Genomic DNA, 22,004 nt, shown 5'->3' with positions numbered 1-22,004 from the left:
TTTTTTTTTTTTTTTTTTTTTTTTTTTTTTTAGAGAAAGAAAGGGAGAAGGAGAGAGAGAGAGAAACAGAAACATCTCAATGGGTTGCTTCCCTCACGTGCCCCAGCCAGGTTTCACCCCACAGCCTAGGTATCAAACCTGCCCTGATCCGGAATCAAACCTGCAACGTTTTGGTGTACAGGTCGACATTCCAATCTACTAAGCCACCCGGCCAGGGCAACACGTTAATTTATTTTAACCATACTATATTTGCTATGTAAGACAAAGCGATTAGTACACTTAACATAAATTTTTGCCTCAAAATATACAAAAAGATTTCTAATTCTTACTTATTTAAAAGTTAGGTGACCAAAGCATTTCAAACAGGCAGAATGTCATAGTAGAAAAAGTAAGAGTTTTGGAATTGGTCTTGAATTCTAGCTTACATTACCAGTATAACCTTGCCTAAATTATTTTTTTTTAATTTATCTTTTAGTTGAAAGTATTACAGATGTCCCCTTTTTTTCCCTATTGACTCCTCCCCATAAGTCTTAGTTTTCAAAATGTAATAACTCAGGCAGGAAAAGACAAACACCATATGGTCTCATATGTGGAATCTTAGAAAAACAAAACAAAATTCAAGCTCATTGATAAAGAGTACAGATTGCTGGTTGCCAGAGGCTGAAGGTGGGCATGGGCGAAAGATGTGAAGTGAGTCAAAAAGTACAAGCTTCCAGGTATGAAATAAACAAGTCATTGGTATGTAATATACAGCATGGTGACTTTAGTTAATATTACTGTATTGCATATTTGAAAATTACTAAAAGAGATCTTAGAAATTCTCATCCCAAGGAAAAAATAAATTCTGTAACTACTTGAGGTGATGAATGTTAACTAGACTTATTGTGGTGATCATTATGTTTTCAAAATAATAATAAATGAATGTGTATATAAATATATTCATATAAAATGCATACAAATGTAACATAGGTTGTGGTTCCCTATGGCCACCTCTGGGCACGCTGTACTTAGTATGTACCAAAAACAGACTTCCCAGAAGGAAAGCAATTGTTCAGCATGAACCACATTGTTTGTACAAACCGTTTAAGCACAGTGAGACACTCTTATCAATTTTGAAAATGATGAGAACCCTGTCAAAATCCAACGTTCAGTGTGCCAGCTACAGACCCACCTTGCTAGCAAGCCTTTCTAAGAATAACAGGTAACTTCTCTGCACTGTGCCTGATTAGTATAGGTATTCAATAAATAATTGTTTTTACTTAACTTTCCTATAGTTCCCAATTTGGCTTAAATGAAGTACTCCCCATTCTCACCAAAATGAAAAGTATCACAGACTATCTAAATATTTAAGGCTCCTAAGTAATAAAGCAATCACTTCCTTGTGTTAAAATTAATGCCTATTCTTTTCCCACTGACCTATTTATACTTCCAAGGGTTCTATTCTTCTGGATGTTATACGTCAACACCAGGACTGAATCATTTCAAGATTACTCATGTTTTTTTATGACATCTTCCTTGATTTAAAAGTTAGGAACCATTGATTGAGTGTATAAATTTATAACTATTTAGCTGTGGCATTTATTCAGTCAGCACTTACGTGGAGGTCTAATACATAAAAAGATGCATTCACTGCTGCTCTGATTAACAACAGTAGGAAAGACGTTGAATCAGAGCCAAGAATCTATTGTGTCCCATCAATTTCCCCATACCCACCATTCTTGTCTACAACTTATTTCCTTGAATCCCCTTGGAATAGCTTTGGAAGCCATTGCCTTACCTCATGAAGAACTAACTGAAAGGAAAATTGAGCTCTGTTTTTTTCTTGTTGTTTTTTAAATGTCATATACCTAAAATGAGTCTCCTCATTTGACAGAGTATATTAATTTTTCATTTTAATCCCATGATGTTAAGTAACTTACAATATCTTTGGTTTGTGAATCACATAATGCTTTGCAAAAAGCATTTATATGTATTTAATTCATTTGGTTCTCAAAACAATTTCCTATTATAAGTAGTAGCTGTTCAATTGATCCCCAAGTAATAAAGGAGAAACCTCAGTTGTCCCTTATCCAAGATCATATGGAAGCAAATGAAGACTAAGAGTATAGCCTGGTGCTCGTAATTCAGATCCAAGATTCCTTCCACTCTGTATTTAAAGTATTAAGAATATGTTGAGGTAATTGACTGAAATATTCTAAAAAGAACATATATACAGGGAATCATTTAAATTACCTGCTAATACTTTGGATGTTAAATAGAACTATAAAGTGTATTTAAAATTTAGTATTTATCTCTCCTTCTTTGTCACCTTTTGTATATAGAGTATTGAATGCTTTACTTCCAACCCTGCGAAAACAGTACTGTTCATTAAAAGAAGCTGGCCTGTCAAATGCTGCCTTTGAGTCTGACTTCAAAGAGATTGAACATTTGGTGGAGAGGAAAAAAGTGGTTGTTTGGGCTGACCAAACTACTGAATCTGATAAGCAGAGCGTTCTACCAGGGGTTTCTATGTTTATGACCTTTCCACAACTTGCACCAGTTCAGACTACTACTTGTTGTGAGTATGGCTTTTATTTTATTGAGTAAACTAGTGGCCCAGTGCACGAAATTCATGCGGGGCGGGAGGTGGGAGGAGACGGGGGCGGTGTCTCTCAGCTTGGCCTGCACCCTCTCCAATCTGGGACCCCTCGGGGGATGTCCAACTGCCGATCCGGCAGTCAGACTTCCCTCTCGCAATCCAGGACTGCTGGCTTCTAACCACTCGCCTGCCTGCCTGATTGCCCCTGACCACTCTACCTGCCGGCCTTCTCGCCCCCAACTGCTCTCCCCTGCCAGCCTGCTCGCCCCCAACTGCCCCCCCCCCACCGGCCTGCTTGCCCCCAACTGCTCCCCTTGCCATCCTGATCGCCCCCATCTACCCCCTCTTGCTGGCCTGCTTGCCCCCATTTACCCCCCCTGCCGGCCTGATCGCCCCCAACTGCCCTCCCCTGCCATCCTGCTCACCCCTAACGACCTCTGCCTCAGCCCTGCCACCATGGTTTTGTCCAGAAAGATATCCAGAAGGTCTCCTGGACTAATTAGCATATTACCCTTTTATTAGTATAGACAATAACATTTGTAAAATGTAGTAGCCTCCTTAATATATCAATCTACAGAACAGTTAATTTTTTTAATAGGTTTGGCTATTTTTGTGAGAATTAATGGGAAGATGAGCTTCAGAATGGTTTCAATGAACCAGTATCTCTCACAGGTCCAAGAGCAAGTGTGCTTGATATCCTAAATATCTCCAACAATAAAACCTTTAAGTTATTTCACCCATTTTTGATGTATTAATTTTACTTCTTTCTTTAAAATTTAACATCTATGAAGGACTACAGATTATGATTAAGAATATCACATTCTTTAGTACATAATAAGCTGTTCTTAATATCTAATAGTGTAGAATTTACTCTTTTTCTGTTGGGAGATCACTTGCTATCTACTTCATGAGTGTGCATGGAACATTTTTAAACAAAGTTTTCACTTCACAGTTTTGATACATATATTTCATTATTATTTAGTTAAAAATATTTTTGGATTTCTGTTATAATTTCTTCTTTGATCCATGTGGCAAATTCTAGCCTATTTTGGGGTTATTGATTTCTAGCTTCATTGAATTATATTTAGAGAAAATATTTTGTATGATTTTAATCTGTTGAAGTTGCTGGATACTTGTTCTATGCCCAGTTAGCTTATAGTCTTCAAATCTTATTCTTAATGACTTATGTTTTAATTTATCTTCTATCAAATACTGAGGAAACCTATTGAAATTCCCTCTATTATTGTGTATTTTTCTATTTTGTATCTGTTTTCTATTGCTGCCCTAACAAATTGGCATGAACATATCAGCTATATTACCTCAAAGAGTTCTGTAGGCCAGAAGTCCTGCAGGTTTAATAGGTTAAAGTGCTAGAGTTTCACACAGCCAAAATCAAGGTGTGCATCCCTTATTTGGAGGACCTAGGGGAGAATGTGCTGCTAGGCTTATTCGCATAGTTGGAATTCAGTTCTATGTGACTGTAGGGCTGAGATCTATGTTTTATATTTGGCTCTTTACCAGAGGTCATTCTAAGTTTTTAGGGGTCACTCATTTTCCCTAGCACGTGGCCCTCTGCATCACTTCATCCTCTAGCCAACAATGACAGGTCAAATCATTTTTTCATGCTTCCTGACCTTCCCTTTTGACACATGTAAGCAGTAGCTTACAGTTAGAGAAAATCCTCTGCTTTAAACACTCACATTATTATATTGAGCCCACTGGATAATCTAGGACAGCGATTTTCAACCTTTCTCATCTCATGGCACAAATAAACTAATTATTCAAATTCTGCAGCACACCAAAAATATTTATTTTTTGCCGATCTGAGAAAAACCCCACAAACATCATTTTTATTCATACACGCCTATTGACTATTGTTGTGTTGGCTGCTGTCATTTTTTTTGACAATCAAAAGGATAAGGGGTCAGTATCCATGACTAAAATAGTCAGATTTTGCATATTTAAAAATTCCTCGGCACACTGGTTGAAAATCACTGATCTCAGATAATCCCCCTATTTTGTTTTTTAAAATAAATGTAATTCTTTTTTTTTTTAATATATTTTTTATTGATTTCAGAAAGGAAGGGAGAGGGAGAGAGAGAAACATCAATAATGAGAGAATCATTGATCGGCTGCCTCCTGTACACCCCCTACTGGGGATCGAGCCTGCAACCTGGGCACAAGCCCTTGACCAGAATCGAACCTGGAATCCTTCAGTCCACAGACCTACACTCTATCTACTGAGCCAAACCGGCTGGGGCGGGTATTCTTCCTATTTAAACAATCTGGAAAAGGTGAAGATCCAACTTCAGAAAGTGAAGTCATGTTTTTAAGGTTAAGAATCCCTTTTATTGCCCCTAGAATACTGCTGTGCACAGAGTGGATGGATGCTTGAGTTGTGGGTTAAAAAAAATGTAAACTGGTAAATTTTGTGTTTATTTTTAATACTTAAATATAAAATTATTTTCTAAAACACTTGAAAAATTAAGGGATTTGTTTTATACTAAAAGAAGAATTTAAAATTCTATAATGTTATTTACATCTGCAAAATCCCTTTTGTCATGCAATGCAACATATGCACCTTTAGGGGCTAGGCCTTGGACATCTTTAGGGGGAGTGGGTGGTCTGCCTACTGCTTGTTACCCTGTTTTATTCCGTCAATTTTAGCTTTCTTTTATTGAAATTATATTCTTACATCTATATATGTCAGAGTTCTACATCTTTTTATTATAAGATACCCTTAGTCTAGTAATATTTAACTTAAGTTTATTTTAATATTAATATAGCTAGCTATGCTATTTATCTTTTGCCTAGTGTTTTCATGTTTATCTTTTTTCCAATTCTTTCACAGTGAACCTTTATATTTATTTCAAACATGTCTCCTATAAACAGCACGTAATTGGGTTTTGCTTTTTTGTTCTGTTTATCAGTTTATATTTTAGTTAATGTGCGTGTAATGAATTTGTTGGTAGTTGGCTTTAAATCTACCATCTTGTGATTTGCTTTCTAAATGTCCTGCTTATTCTAAATTTCTTTTTGTTAGAACTTGCCTTTGAAATGATAGAGTAATATTTAATGCCCCATTTTTTCACCTCTGGAAAGCTCTATACTCTTTTTATATTCTTTAGTAGTTATCCTTTTGTACATGTAGTCTTGCTTTATGAAAGTCTGTTTATCAAAATAACTATTTGTTATCTCCACCCTCTTCTCAGCCAGTGCTAGAAGCTTGAAATTCTTTAACACCTTTATCCCCTCTTTTGACATGTATATCATTGTTAAAATATACTTTATTTTTATTTATATATTAAACCCATAGCATATTATTTTTATTGTCTGTACCATATTCATATTTACTACTAGAGGCCCGATGCACGAAATTCGTGCAAGAGGCTCGGCCCTTGCAGCTGAGGTGGCTTGCCTCAGCCCTCGCAGCCCCAGCTTCATCTGGAAGGTCATCCGGAAAGACGTCCAGAAGGTCGTTCAGCTGTCCGGTCTAATTAGCATATTACGCTTTTATTAGTATAGATTTTTGTTCTATATCTTTCCAGCATCTCTTTGTCTTTATGCAAGACAATTTTTCTTTCCTCTAAAGAACCTTTCGCATTTCCTTTACACTGGGTATGCTAATGCTGAATTTTCTTAAAGTTTTATGCATCTGAAGATGTATTTATATTACTTTTCTTTCTTAAAGACTATTTTGCTGGGTATAGAATTTCAATTTAGAGTTCTTTTCTTTTAGCACTTAAAAAAAATTATCCTCTGCCTTTTGTTGATGAAGTCAATTTTTATTATAAGTGTTTCTCCCTTGGATGCAGTCTTGACTTCCAGCTTACTAAAATATTTTTTCTTTGTCTTTGGATTTTAGTACTTTTGCTATATTGTGTCTATGTAATTTTATTTCTGCTTCTCTTACTTGGGTTCATAGAACTGTTTGAATTTGTGTCTGAGTTATCTTTCATTAGTTTTAAAAACTTCTTAACCATTATATTTTCAAATATATCGGTTACTTTTGCTCTCTCCTCTATTTCTGGGACTCCACAGTTTTATTGCATAGTAACTTCTCATAGTCTATGCCTTCTACTCCCCAGCTTTTCAGTTTTTTCTCTCATTGGATTTTTTTTTACATATTTTATAGTTGGTTCTTAAAGCCAGTAGGTTCTTAATTTCAGTTAAAGTCTCTGTCTAAAAAGTTAGAAGTCTAAACCCTCTGGCCCTGTTTCTGTTATCTCCTTCTGCTGGTTTTGTCGCTTTATTTTCATAAATGCATGCTAATTTTTGTTTATCAGACATGTATTTGCAGAATTGTTTATAGAAGTACTTTGAGTCTTCTGATAATAATGTCTTCAGGGAGAATTACATTCCCTTCTTCCAGGCTCCTGATGGCATTATCAATCCAAAATCACTTCAATTTTATAGATTGAGATCATTTGAAACTGAACATCTGTTTCTGCAAGGGCCCGCCTACCCTTGCTTTATCCTCTACTAGAAGTCCGGTGCATAAAATTCGTGCACTCGGGGTGGGGGGGAGGTTGTCCCTCAGCCCGGCGTGCACCCTCTCACAGTCCAGGAGCCCTCAGGGGATGTCCAACTGATGACGTAGGCCCGATTCCTGCAGGGAGCCTAAGCTGGCAGTCAGACATCCTTAGCGCTGCCACGGAGGCGGGAGGGCTCCCGCCACTGCACTCTCCAGCCTTGAGCCTGGCTCAGAGCTCTGGCTGAGCGGTTCTCCCCCTGTGGGAGCACACTGACCACTAGGGGGCAGCTCCTGCATTGAGCATCTGCCCCCTGGTGGTCAATGCCTATCATAGCCACCGGTCATTCCGCTGTTCGGTCGATTTGCATGTTAGCCTTTTATTGTATAGGATAGTTTAGCTGTTCATGGTATCTACAAGGAGGGTTTATAAACAACTCCTCTTTGTGGGCCCTAAATTCCACTTCCAGCACCCAGACCTACAAAGCTCTCGGCAATGTTACTAAGCATTTCTGCCACCTCTTCTAGCATCAGCTAACAACCTCAAGAGGAAAATAGCCTCCAACTACCTCCTGACGCTTGCCTATAATTCTTCAAAATTCTGTTAGCTCTCCTGTGTCTTAAGCATATGTTTTATGTGTGTGTGTGTGTGTGTGTGTGTTTTATATTTTGTCCAAATATTTTAGTTGCCTTGCATAGAGAGGTTGGTCTGTTTACCTAGGTCTCCATTATTAAGTTCCTTATATTTTGATAGTAAGATGATAGAGAAGTTGGATATATGTAATTTTTTTTGTAAAGCATTGGAACTTACCTAGTTGAGATCATTGGAAAGAAAATAAGGTTTTTTTCATGTTCTTTCATACCTTTGGGGCCTTGATTTTTTTCCATATAATGTATTCAAGATGTTGAAGAGGAAATATGGTTTTAACACCAAGATTTAGAAATACTGACCACCTGCTATATGATAGTCATTATTCCTCATTTAAAAATCCATATTTCATTTACAATGTAATTGTGTAGACTATACTTGTCAACAGTACAACAAAACATTTATTTGGCTCTTAATTTCTTTTAATAGTATTTTGAAAGGGAAAGACAAGTAGAATGTGCATTATATAAAGATGTATTTTCTTTTTAAAAAGTGTATCAGAAGGTGGGTTTTGTTTTTCTTAGTTTCATATTTCATTCACATGATTTTATAGATTAACTATTTGCTTAGTATGTCTTGCCTACTCCATGAATTATCTGTGTTGTCTACATTATAAGTAGAGTCAAAGGTGAATAACAGGGAAGGGGTGTAAATTGAGGCCACTTATAAATATTTGTTTTTCCGAGTCTTAGAATATTGAAATACCTCATTTTAAAAAGTAAAATAGTGCAGTGTACATTTGCATTTCTATAGACATGAGGCAATACCCAGATAGCATATATTGCTAAAATTATACTATACTATCAATGATAATCTTAACAAATTTTAGAAGTTAAATTGAAGTGATTTAACTTAAGCAAAACATGAGTCAGATGTGTCTCATTCATCTTAAGCTTACACATGTATCACTGACTTTTTTCCATACTCTTAAAAACAGGTAATGTCAAGTGGTTTTGTTGTTAAATTTCAAAAATACTAAATGCTGTGGGGTTTTTTCCCCTCTGCTTTAGGAACTTTTAGAGAGTATTTACTAGCTCAACTGAATTCATTGTTTTTAAAACACACATGGTATTTTTAAAAGTCTGATGAGATTAACCATAATTAATTTACTCTGTGCTCTATTAGCATTTAGGTTGTTTAATAAATTTTTATTTTTATATTAAGCTAATATGTATTTTTATCCTGGTGCTCATGTCTGATTATTTCCATGATAAATTCCTGTAAGTGGAATTTCTGGCTCAAGAAATATGCACTTTTTTTTTAAAGTTTATAATACATAATGCCAAGTTATACCCCTTGCCTTCATGTGATTATACCAACTTGAACTCCCATTAGCAGTTCTATAGGAAAATATGCTTTTTTCTTTTTTTTTTTAAGAAAATAATTTTCAAACACACATAAAAGTCAAAAAAATACTATAATGAGCCCATGTACTCATCATCTAACTTTAGGAATTCTCTAATGTCTAGTCTTGAAAATACCATCTGCTTTCCTCCACCCCATATACAACAAGCACACTGGAATATTTTGAAAGAAATCTCAGATACCATATCATTTCTTCCATGTATATCTTAGTGTCTCTAAAAGAAAACACAATGCCTTCTTCATACCTAATGTCATCTAATCAGTGTTCACATTTCCCTCACTGTCTCATAAATGATTTCTTCTTACAGTTTTTTTCCTATCAATCTTCAAACAAAGCCCAAACTTTGGTTGATGTATCTATTAACACTTACTAAATCTGGGGGTCACTCTCCCTCTTTTGTCTTTGCTAATTACTCATTGATCCTTTATCAGTTTAATAGTCATATTATCTTTTTTATATTTTTCCTTTGATCACTAATATAGTTCAAATATTTACTTTTTTTCCAGCTATTTAAGGATCTATTTTGTTTTCTGTGAGGGACCTAGCCATCATTTGAAAATTTTTCTGGCATAATCATCTTTTGTAAAAGTGGTTACTTATAAGAGACTAAGATAGAGGTATTTATTCATTCATTCAATAGGTGTTTGCTTTTGTACATTCATGGAATGGTAAGAAAGGTATGTAACTGATATAAAGGAGAAGAGAAGGGAAGTAGACAGTGATGAGATCATAGGGATAATGGGGAGGAAGGAAGATCACTTAACTTACAACCTTGAGAGTCGTTGTAAGGACTTGGGCTTCTGAACAAAACAACTGTTCCAGACTGACATGATCTGAAAAAATTTCCCTTTGGCTACTGTGTTGCAAATAGATTTGTAAATCTATTCTTATAGCAAGAACTGAAACAGTTAGGAGAATACTGCAATAACCCAAGTGAAAGATGGTGGTGGTTCAGACACGGTTGGTAGCAATGGGAGTGATGAGAAGTAGATTCTAATATATTTTGAAGGTAGAGCCAACAGAATTTCCTGACAAATTGGATTTGGAATGTGAGGGAAAGAAAGGTCAAGGATGACTAAGATTTTTTAACATAGCAACTGAAAGAATCAAGTCATCTTAAAAGAGATGGGGAAGACTTCGGGTGAAACAAATTTAAAGGGTGGGGGTGGTAGAAGATTAGGTGTTCATTTTGAGGCATTTTAATTTTGTCTAAGATTCATCCAGGTGGAGACATCATGTAAGCAGTTGAATAGAAGAATCTGGAGTTCAGGAGAGAAGTCTAAATTGAAATATAAATTTGAGGGTTGTTAACATTTAGATGATATTTAAAGTCATAGGGCAGGATGAGATCATCAGGGATATTAACTCTTTCCTGTAAGATGCATGTTGCAAATGTATTCTTCAAATTTATCATTTCTCTTCAAGTTTATCATTTACTCTTACCTTTGTTTGAGATATTCATTTTAAAAACTTTTATGTAATAAAATTGGTCTTTTTTTTCTTTCTCTGCCATCAAAATCATTTTATTCTAATTTATTTTAAAATAACAGGCAAGAATCTAACTTAATTTTTTCTAAAGAGCCTGTCATTCTTGTGTAATGTATTGACAATCCATCTTTATGGCACCTTTGTTTTACATATAGTAAGTAGTATATATAATTCTGTTTATTGGATTTCTATCATTGATAATTTATAATTTTTTATATAGCAGTGCTAATTTTCCTTTGTTATTCTTTGTTTTTAAAATGTTCTTGGCTGTCTCTGACCAAGAAATGAATCTTACAATGATTTTTTTCCAATTCCAAGGAAATAAGATATTTTCAAAAGTTTATACATTGATTTTGTTTTCACATTTTTCCATATCAAATATTCTCACTCTAGAATAGTTTGTCTCTCCATATTCATATCTTCTTGTATGTGCCTCAGCAAAGTTTTAAGTTTTCTTCACATGTTTAGTATACACTTGTTATTAAATATATCCCTCAATATAATGTTTTAAATTTTTGCTATGTGGACTATTTTTACTTTTGTATTTAATAAGCCTATATTCTTAAGTTGAAACTACTTTTTTTAATTTTGTTAATTTTACCAATGGCAGTACTTGATTTTGGGATAGAAATTTGACTTGAGATCTTTGCCTACAAACTACATGTCTGTTGACGTGGAATAAAACATGAACCTATTTTGGGTCTGGAAAACAGAAAGTGCACTCGCTCACTGAGTGCCGTGCAGGATGGGGTGCTGGCAGCAAGATTTATTTATGGAACTGATAAGATTTCTGACATTAAATGAAAAGTCAAGATTTCTTCGTTATCCATCTGGAAACTCACAGTTAGTAATATTTCTGTCTCTAACCTTTCCTTTTCCAAAATTTTGCACCCCATGCCAGTGGTTTTATCTTGAAGTACAATAACAGAAAAGATACAGGAGAGCTATAGTACAGATATTCTGATTGAATATAGAGTATTGGCTGACGTTTAGATTTCCCCTAAAATTACTTGAGTAGAAAGAAATTTCATTTTAAAAAAACAGGATATCTCTATTCTAATTCTTTAATATAATAAATATGAAGCATCAAAAGATGTTTATATAAAGGAAATACTCCATATATTTTCTAATTTGTCGACAAAGTGCAATCATTATCAATAACAACAGTAGTCATGCTTGTAGCCCTAAATATATTTCATTTGGACCCTTGTTTTGTGCACAAGACTATGTTCAGTTATTTGTCTGTAACTGCAGATGTTACTGTAAATTAAAAGGTTCTTTGCATTGCCTTTTTATTTTTATTTTCATCTTAAATAAGCATGAATACTAGGAAAATGAGATTGAGAGGAAAACATGGTATCTGCTATTTTCCACAGGGATGGGTATCAAAAAAGTTATGGTTGATTTATTACTCAGAGTGCTGGATTAATTTAAAGAACTGTTACATAATTCTTAATACATGGGGAAGCGTATTCTTTCTATAATATTTGTAAGTAAATGATATTATCTGTATAAACATTAATGCTACAATAAACTACAATAGTGTCTTATGAATGCATTATAAGATGTATTAATTTGGTTAATCCAGTAGTAACTTGAGGTTATATATCTTTTAAATAGTTAAAATTTATTCACTTGTGTCATTTGCAACTATGAATTCCATGAGTCACAAGGCTGTTAAAAAGAATTCAGATTTGTGATTAGTATAATAATTGTATCAATCATTTGTAGCCCAGAAGTGTTTATTGAAATGCATATATTAATATTTGATTTCACTTTAGAACTTCGCCAACTAATTTTAATTTAGCATAGTTTCCCAAAATACCTTCTTATGCACATATTAACATGAGTTCTAGCAAAGGAAAAATTTTTGCCATTATGTTGTACCAAACCTCAATTAGATCTTATCCCATTCATCAATGTCTCCCTGTCATGAACCCTACTTTGCAGCCTCTGACTCATGTTTGCTAAGTACTGCATTCTGCTTCTTATACTAACATACAGTTCTGTAAATCTTTTAAGTTTTAGAGTCTTAAGCTTTTGATAAATTAGTTCCTCTGGGCAAACTCATTCAGAACACATGATATGGGACATCAAAAAGATGACCCCACAAGACCTGCCCATTTTTTAAGAGGGATTTTTAACTCATTGATGATAAATTATCTAGTCTCTTTATTTAAAGGAACCATCTGTGGAGTATTTCAGAAAGCTAAAAAATAAATACAGACCCAATCTACCTAAGAAACCACATGAACTTGCCAGTTAATACTTGTATTTATAGAATAATGTTTCTTAAATTCAATTTAATACATATTGAGATAATTTGGTATAAGAAATGAATAACTATGGTGATGTCTACACTGGTTTCTATTTCTCTTTTCTGTCCTTTAAAAATCTACCCTTCACACTAAAATGATCTCCCTAATAGAGTGTAGACCCGTTACTAAAAGGGCCTTCAAAGGCTTTCCCAGTCCGTTGTCAGGATGCAGACTCATTTTCATATGGCACTTCGTGTCCCCACCTTCTCTTAGACACGCTTTCTATATCTTGCCTCTGTCGTTTCCAGGCTTTTCCCTCAATCTTGAGTGCTGTTTCCTCTAGCTCCATCCACATAGTAATCTTGTTCATAGTCCAATTCATATACTATCTCCTTTATGAAACCTTCTTTTTAATGAGTCCTCTCCCTTTTGCCCACACATATTCTTTTGCATTTCCATTGTAATTTTTTATTCCACGGTTATAGCATACCTCCCTTCTCCCCAACAAAACTAACTTCATTGATTGTTGGAAACATTTTTTTTCAATAATTTGTTAAGTTTATTGCTCCTATCGCTAATGTTTTAACTGTTATTTAACAATAAATTTCATTTATTATAATTTGAAAAAAGTCATGCCAAAAGGAATGCCTTTCATTTTTATTAATGTTTAATTTATTAATGTTTTATTTTAATAGCATATTGAACATTTTTTTTTTGCCTAAGCATGGATATGTAGTTTGATTTTTTAAAAATTGAGATGCCACATATATAGCTTTTTTTACTGAACCACTTGATTTTTGTATCAAATATGAATTTAACTCATTTTAAATAGTGTATATTATATTTAACCCCCTACTAATGAACATTTGGGTTTTTTTTCACATTATTATTGTTATAAGCAACACTTCAGTAAAGTGTGTATGTGTGTATTTTACAACTTGTCTTAAGTATTTCTTTAGGCCATTGGTTGGCAAACTCATTAGTCAATAGAGCCAAATATCAACAGTACAACAATTGAAATTTCTTTTGAGAGCCGAAAACTGACTTCTGCACATGGGCCACGAAGTTTCAATCGCCCTGTATGTGCACGCCCGCACGTGGTATTTTGTGGAAGATCCACACCCAAGGGGCCAAAGAGCCGCATGTGGCTCGCGAACCACAGCTTGCCAACCACTGCTTTGGCTAACCTTCTAAAAAGTAAAATAGCTAGATCAAAGGGTATGTACATTTTTAAGGCATTTGGTATGCGTTGTCAAACTATTCTTCAGAAGTACTGTAATTGTACAGTCTACCACCATTAATGGATAATTATGGTGAACATTTTTTTCTGTGCTTTTGTTCGTTGTAGTTCACTCTGAATTAATTACCTGTTCTTTGCTTTTGCTTTAGTGTTCTGGTTTGTTTGGTTGTTTTGGGGTGTGTTTTTTATTCTTTTTTTTTTTTTCTTTTCCTTATTTATTTTGTAAGAGTTCTTTCCAGATTGATAGATATCTGACCACACACACACAACATGTAGACATAGACATACATATATACACATACAAGAGCTCTAAACCATTTGCCATATATGGTACCTTTTTTTCTTTCTTTTTTTTTTGTTCATGATGGTTAATTTTCTTTAACCGTATTTAAATGATAAGGTTATCCATATTTTGTGCACATTTATGTTCTCTTTCCAGTAATAGGAGCGTTAGCATCTCAGTTTGGGGGAGATGAAAGGATACATTGCCTTCTATTTATATTTTGGGTCTGTAAAGAAAATTCTATATTTTTAAGTCTTCAGTATAATTATGTGCGTTATTACTTTGTATTACTTGGTTTCTTTGTCTGACTTTCCCTGGTAAATTAACAAGAGAGTTCAGTTCTGCCAATGAGTATGATTGATATTATGACTTTAAGCATGTCACTTTCTTGCTGTGAGCAACAAATTATAAAAGAGAAAGTTAAATTTAAATGGCCATTAAGACCATCTAGTACTAATTCTGGTTCTGTGACTTTCCTGTTGGTCTGTAATTAGTCAGGAATTAGAACTACCATTTTAAAGTGGGAATTCAGTAAAAAATATGGATTGCTAAAGTAGGTAAGGGTTTATATTACTTGGGCCTTTCTTTTTTGTTACTAGGAAACACTGATGTGAAAGTTTTCCTCTGTAATAGGCACTTCGTTTAACATTATTTGGATGTTACTTGTTAATAATTTAAGTCATTTCTTATAACAATTAAAAGAAAATATTTCAAAGTAAAAATATATTGATGTTTCTTAAGACTACCTTTATGAAAATAGACATAAAACCACTTTGTTTTTTCTACTTTCTATTAAGATATGTGCTGCATGACTTATAACAACCTTCTAATGTTTACCTAATATTTCTAAGACTACTATTTATCTTAGCAGGATTGTGTAAGAAGTGTTATATGTGTCATATAATATTACATATATACTTATATTGATGTATGTAACATTTAATCTCAGGACCTATTTTAGGATAATTTGTATAATAAATAAAAATGAAAGTTATTTTTTAATATATTTTTTTTATTTTAGAGAGGAAGGGAGAGGGAGAGAGAGATAGAAACATCAGTGATGAGAGAGATTCATTGATTGGCTGCCTTCTGCACGATCGGGGGCATATGCCCTGACCTGTAATCGAACTGTGACCTCCTGGTTTATAGATTGATGCTCAACCACTGAGCCACTGCAGCCAGGCAAAATGAAAGTTATTTTTAAAAATCTTTTAAAAGTAAGACTATACTGACATTTCTTAAAACTACTTTTAAGACATGAAACAACTTTCTGTTTGTTTTGTTTTTTCCTACTAGAAACATTTCTGAGTCCCTAGGTATATGTGTGCATTAGACTTCTTGGAAAAATGAATATTTGAAAGTTAGACAGAATCAAGTAGATTAGATTGTGCTCCTAGGTTGACTCAAATATCTTAAAGAACAATACAGCCAATGAATGCATTTTAGATGTTTCTCTTGAGGTACAGGCAGTCAGTTATTCTAATGTGTCCTAACATACTTCTTCATGATACTCTATATTTCATTAATAAAGTCAGAATGGTCAATGTATTACCTCTTTACATTGCTATTAGTTGATCATATTCCTTAAAAATACCAGAAATTTGGGGAGAAGAGATGGCAAGTGTCATAAACTTTGTTTACTTCATAAACCACTTAGCAAATTTAAGTTAGTGGGCCAGGCAAATTAATTCTAATTTCATTATGCTTTTCACTGTTTTTATTTTTATTTTTAGCAGATATTAATGTTTATATTATTAATATAGCACATTTTATTCTACACAATACTACACAAACAACACAAATGTTTATGTACTTACATTGTAATCCAGATAAAATTATGTTAAATTTGGACTTTACTGATGAAAATTGTATTTTTTCCTCCATCTAATCCACAACTTTAGTGCTTGCATTTAGAGTTCGTTTTAAAAGTGGTTTTAATACTTAAAAGTCTTTTGAAAGGCTTCTAAAACTTGGCAGTCTCAGCACAATGTTTTTGTCTGACTTCCTTTTTAAGTCTCTCTATGGACTTACAGTAAACAAAACTTTGAAGCGGGAATCTGTAGCCATAATGCAGGAACAGATGAATAGAACACTAACCACTTTATTCTGAAATGCACATTTTCAGTTGTATATAAGATGCCTTAAAGCACCATATAAATATTTTAAGATGTTTCCTAAACTATTAATGGATAAGTATTACAAAGACTAAGATTGGATTCATTAAACAAAACGTACTGTAGTGTTTAGAAGAGAGGCTCTTTCAGCAGCCCTAATTCTGACCACTTTAAAAATCCTGGTTTGAATTGTAGCACATAATCATTTTGAAAGTTATGTTATTTGGTCATATAACCGCAGCTGCCTACCTTCTTCCCTAAACCAGGAGTTTATTCATACATTTCTAGCACTGTATATGCATTTTTGCTAAATTGTCATTTTTATGAGAACAGCTTCATGTCTCTTAAAACGGCAATTGGTGCATAGAATTGTTAGTTCATTAACATGTGCTTTCAACTGTGTGAGGTATTAGTAAGCCTAAAAAAATCATCTTGAATTTCAGGATAATTGTTTTAGACCTTTATAAATAAAGTAATGCCAAAGTTGTTTTTCATTGAACAGTTTCTCTCCAAGTAGGTCCCCAACTGTTCTTTATATTTGTGTTATTCTGATTTATTTGAAAATATTAATAAAAATTATGCTGATTTCTTCAAGTGACATCCTCTCTTGATTAAACCTCTGAATATTTCTCAACAAACCTATGAAGAAATTACAGTATGCATCATCTTCATATGAGGTCTAAATGTGAAGTTAAAGATGGGTATAAGAAATATAATGACTAAAGCTAGATATCTTTAGGACATTTTACATATCTGAAAGCAAACTGATTAAATCCAAATATGTCTTTTATATCTTAGCGTTTTTGCTATCCTAAAGTTTATTTTTATTTCTACTATTATTCTCTATAAATTTTTCAGCATATCAAAACTACATATGCTAACATTCACATTTTACAAGTGGTTTGCCTGTTCCTGGGAGGAATTTTTCTTTATTTTGGGGACTCATAACTTTAAATTCATTCTGCCCACTTTCCACCATATTGGATAATTAATTTCCAGTGCTTGATTGATTCACATTTTTATTAGCCCTTTCAGATTTTACTGTAGGTGGGTAATTGTCCTGCTTTTCTTTTGGTTATATGCTAGAGAAAACATGAGTAGGGAAGTGAGTTGGTAAGCCAGTGGAATGTGGGGCTAAATAAAGAAAAGAGTTTTCCCACCTTCCTGAGGCCTAGACTATCTTAGCTCTTCTGTTGGCTTGCCTATTTCATTTCATGTTACTTGCTTGCATGTTTCAGTTAGACTTTTGAATGTAAAACTATAGTTTCAGCTAGTTATCTAGCTATCCGAGAATAAACAAGAAATCTATGTTGGTCTGTTGTTTTTTTCCCTGTATAATCCTAACATTTTATTAATTTTTTATCATATATATAAATATCTGTTGTTCTTCCTCACCCTCTGTCTTATCCCCTCTTTGCTCTCTCCACCTCTACCTTCTTTAAAAACTCAGTTTATATTTTTTTAGGAAAGTAATGTCTGCACATAATTTAGAAAGCTAGCAATACTGCAATTATGGAAGTACTCCTTGACCTATTATTACTCATTATAGACCCAGTGCACAAAATGTACACTAGTAGGGTCCCTAGCAGCTGCCGGTCCACCTTCCTCCGGCCAGCCCCGCTCCCCAGTCAAACTCCCGGTGGAGGGGACAATTTGCATACTACACTTTTATTATATAGCAGTAGAGGTCCACTGCATGAAATTTGTGTACGGGGGGTTGTGTCCCTCAGCCCAGCCTGCACCCTCTCCAATCTGGGACATCCCTCTCACAATCCAGGACTGCTGGCTCCCAACTGCTTGCCTGCCTGCCTTCCTAATTGCCCCTAACCGCTTCTGCCTGCCAGCCTGATCACCCCCTAACCACTCCCCTGCCAGCCTGATTGATGCCTAACTGCTCCCCTGCCAGCCTGTTTGCCCATAACTGCCCTCCCCTGCAGGCCTGGTCACCCTTAACTGCCCTCCCCTGCAGGCCTGGTCACCCCTAACTGCCCTCCCCTGCAGGCCTGTAACCCCCCCAACTGCTCTCCCCTGCAGGCCTGGGTCCCCCCAAATGTCCTTCCCTGAAGGCCCAGTCGCCCCCAACTTCCCTCCTCTGCCGGCCTGGTCACCCCTAACTGCCCTCCCCTGCAGGCTTGATCGCCCCCAACTGCCCTCCCTTGCAGGCCTGGTCCCTCCCAACTGCCCTCCCCTGCTGGCCTGATCACCCACAACTGCCCTCCCTTGCTTGCATGTTTCAGTTAGACTTTTGAATGTAAAACTATAGTTTTACATTCTGCTTTAATGTAAAACTATAGTTTTACATTCTGCATTACAAACAATTGGAGGGTCCCTCCAATTGCCCTCCCGTGGCGGCCATCTTTTGTCCACATGGGGGCAGCCATCTTGTGTGTTGGAATGATGGTCAATCTGCATATTACTCTTTTATTAGATAGGGTAGAGGCCTGGTGCATGGGTGGGGGCCAGCTGCTTTGCCCTGAAAGGTGTCCTGGATCAGGGTGGGGGTTCCCTTGGAGCGTGGGGCGGCCTGGGTGAGGGGCCTGTGGTGGTTTGCAGGCCGGCCACGCCCTCCAGCGACCCAAGCGGAGGCCCTGGTATCTGGTATTTATTTACCTTCTACAATTGAAACTTTGTAGCCTGGAGCGGAGACAAGACTCCTACTTGCCCCGTGGCCTCAGCCATTTTTGTTGGGATTTATTTATCTTCTATAATTGAAACTTTGTAGCCTTGAGTGGAGGCCTGGGCTGACCAGGGTGTGCGGAAAGCTTGGCTCCCTCCATCTCCGGGGGCAACCCAAGCCTCCTGTTTTCTCCATGGCTGCAGCCATCTTGGTTGGGTTAATTTGCATACTCACCCCTGATTGGCTGGTGGGCATGGCTTGTGGGTGTAGCGGATTGGTGGTTAATTTGCCTATTACTCTTTTATTAGATAGGACTAGGGGCCCAGTGCATGAATTCATGCACCTTGAAAGGAACTGTGGGCTAGGAAGTTGCGAGGCTGTGGTAGGCACAGGGGCGAGTCTTGGCCCGTCCTCCGCGCCCCTACCCAGACCCTCCCACCATGCCCCCGGTCACCTGTCTGCCTGCAGCCCCGCTCCCGCCACCGCCACTCCCACACGCTGATGGCACTGCTCACACCTGCTGAAGGCACTATTGGGGCCAGTGCCAGCAGCGGGTGTGATCAGGGCCGGCGCCTTCAGCGGGTGTGAGCAGCAGCTGCTGGCCTGATAGACCCTCAAGAGCAAGGGTAGGTGGAGAAGCCCTCAGGGGAGATCAGGACCAGCACCGCCACTCGCACCCACTGATGGCTCCAAGCTATTAGGACTGGTGCCGGGTACCAACAGCAGGTGTGAGCGGTGGCTCTGGCGCCAGCAGCAGGACCTCAGCACGCAGGAGCAAAGAATTTTCGGTATCCACCAGAGGCTCCACGTGATGACAGCTACAAGAAACTTGTCTTTGTCTGGTGCCCTACTCACCTGCTCCACCATCCCACCGCAGCTGATGCCTGCCATGTTCCACACATGCCCCCTGGTGGAGAGCGCATGTCATAACGACCAGTTGTTCGGTTGTTCCGGTTGTTCTGCTGTTCAGTCTATTTGCATAATAGCCTTTTATTATATAGGATTCCTAATTCTGAGTCTCCTTTTAGCTGTTTCTTCTAATTTTTTCTCTTAATTTCTGGATTTCAAATTTATACTGCTAATTCTTGTTAGTCTTTTTCCAATTTTATACATCTACTTATTTTTACATTGGAAAAGATTTATTACATTACATATGCATTTCCTCTCTTGCCCCATCTTGCCAAAATGTTTTTCATCTTCTTTTAAGTAATTCTCTAGAGTTTATTCAAGTGAATATTGTTCCCTATTGAGCTACGAAGTGTTAAAGTCTCTTTTCTGTACAGCTTTAAGGTTTCTGTATGTAGTGTTTACTTTTGTTCCCATCTTCTTTCTTATTCTCTCTTATTTTCAGAAATGCATCCTCCAGTAGATTCTGGAGAATTGGTACATAGGAGGTAAATTTTTTTGAGACAATGCATTTATGGCAGTATCTTTATTTTCTGATTATTTGTCAGGGTATAGAATTCTAGGTTGGAAATAATTTTCCTAAGTACTGAGAAAATATTGCTTCATTAACTTCTAGATTTGAGTGTTGCTCTTTACTGTTGTGCTGTTTTTATTCATCAGATAAGAGTGAATATGCATGTGACTTTTTCCTCCCAGAAAGATTTGGGGATCTTTCCTTTATCCTTAGTATTCTGAAATGTCACAACAATATGCCTTGGTGTTGGGCTTTTTTAATTCATTAGAATAGACTAAAATCTGTGGGCCTTGCTCTCTGGAAACCTTTATCTTTTTACTCTGAGAAATTTTCATATATGTATTTATGCACATACACATACTTATATACAAATGCATATATACATATTTTTCCCTTCTTTCTATTCTTTGGAACACTTATTAATATGATATTGGATCTCCTGAATTCATCCTCTACTTCTATTTTCTGTCTTCTGGTATCTCTTTTGTTCTTTCTGGGAGATGAGTCCTCAACTTTATCTTAAAACCTTTATTTTTTATTTTCCCTTTCATATTTTAAATTTTTAAGAACATTTATGTTTCCTTTTATTTTTTCCTATGTGTAATTATAAGTTCTGCTTATCATATAGAAAGAAATTCCATCAAATATCTAGCGACTCTGATTGTGTCATATATATATATATATATATATATATATATATATATATCCAAAAAAATAGTCAGTGTAGGGAAAACCTAAAAATGCCCATCTTTTTTATTGTTTTGGTTTCTCTAAAAAGAACCCTTTGATTTCCCATTTAGGGGATATGTAAGCACAGCTACCAATAGTTTAGAAAAGTAGGAGAAAAAAATCTATATACATTCATTACTGAGAAATTACTTAATCCCCCTAGTGTCAGCTATGTGTATTGGCCAGAAGGCAATCTTTCCAGAGGGTAAAACCTTAGGTCTTTTAAAAGGGTGATGAAAGAGTAGTCACTTGGAAGTATAGGTGATGATGATGTGGTCAGGGGAACCCGACTACTTTCTTGTACACTTTCAACCCATTCTTCAAAGTTAGCCCCACCCTGTGCTCTCATAAACCACCTTATGCCTTCCATTCCTATGAATTTTCTGAGGCTTTAAAAAGCCGGGGGCTTCCTTCCTCCCACCCCAGATATTAAAATGTTTTTTTAAAAAAGAATATAAAATTACTCAGAGTTTTTTCAACCATAGCTTGTATTTTAATGGATTGTGCCATATTTACTTCTGCTCTGTTTTCTGTGACTATCGTTCTGTCGTCCCCCCCCCCTTTTTTTAAGTTTTTATTTTTGACTTACAGGGTCTGTACATGTATGCTTTGATATGTTTATGGTGCCTTTTTTTTTTTTTTTTTCAAAATTGGCATCATGCTGTATATAAAATTTGTATACTGCTTCATTTAATGAACATTTCCCTATATCATCAAATAATCTGTAAAATATGGCTTGAAATAACAGTGTAATTGTGAATGCTCTATGTTTTATTTAACCATTTTCTTAA

General features: G+C 35.8%; 1 protein-coding gene across 1 annotated transcript in view; it reads left to right on the top strand.

Moving 5' to 3' along the window:
• The window catches only part of KIF18A (kinesin family member 18A), a 67,333-nt gene that overhangs the window by 28,773 nt on the left and 16,556 nt on the right, over positions 1-22,004 (top strand). Inside the window, exon 12 of the mRNA XM_008148946.3 lies at positions 2,322-2,557. Coding sequence (XP_008147168.2) covers positions 2,322-2,557 — 236 coding nt within the window. The remainder of the gene's footprint in view (positions 1-2,321; positions 2,558-22,004) is intronic.

The sequence above is a fragment of the Eptesicus fuscus genome, chromosome 13 (genome assembly GCF_027574615.1).
Source record: "Eptesicus fuscus isolate TK198812 chromosome 13, DD_ASM_mEF_20220401, whole genome shotgun sequence".
NCBI classification, from domain to species: Eukaryota; Metazoa; Chordata; class Mammalia; order Chiroptera; family Vespertilionidae; genus Eptesicus; species Eptesicus fuscus.
The sequence above is the reverse complement of the archived record's forward strand: the minus strand, read 5'-3'. Positions and strand labels throughout refer to the sequence as shown.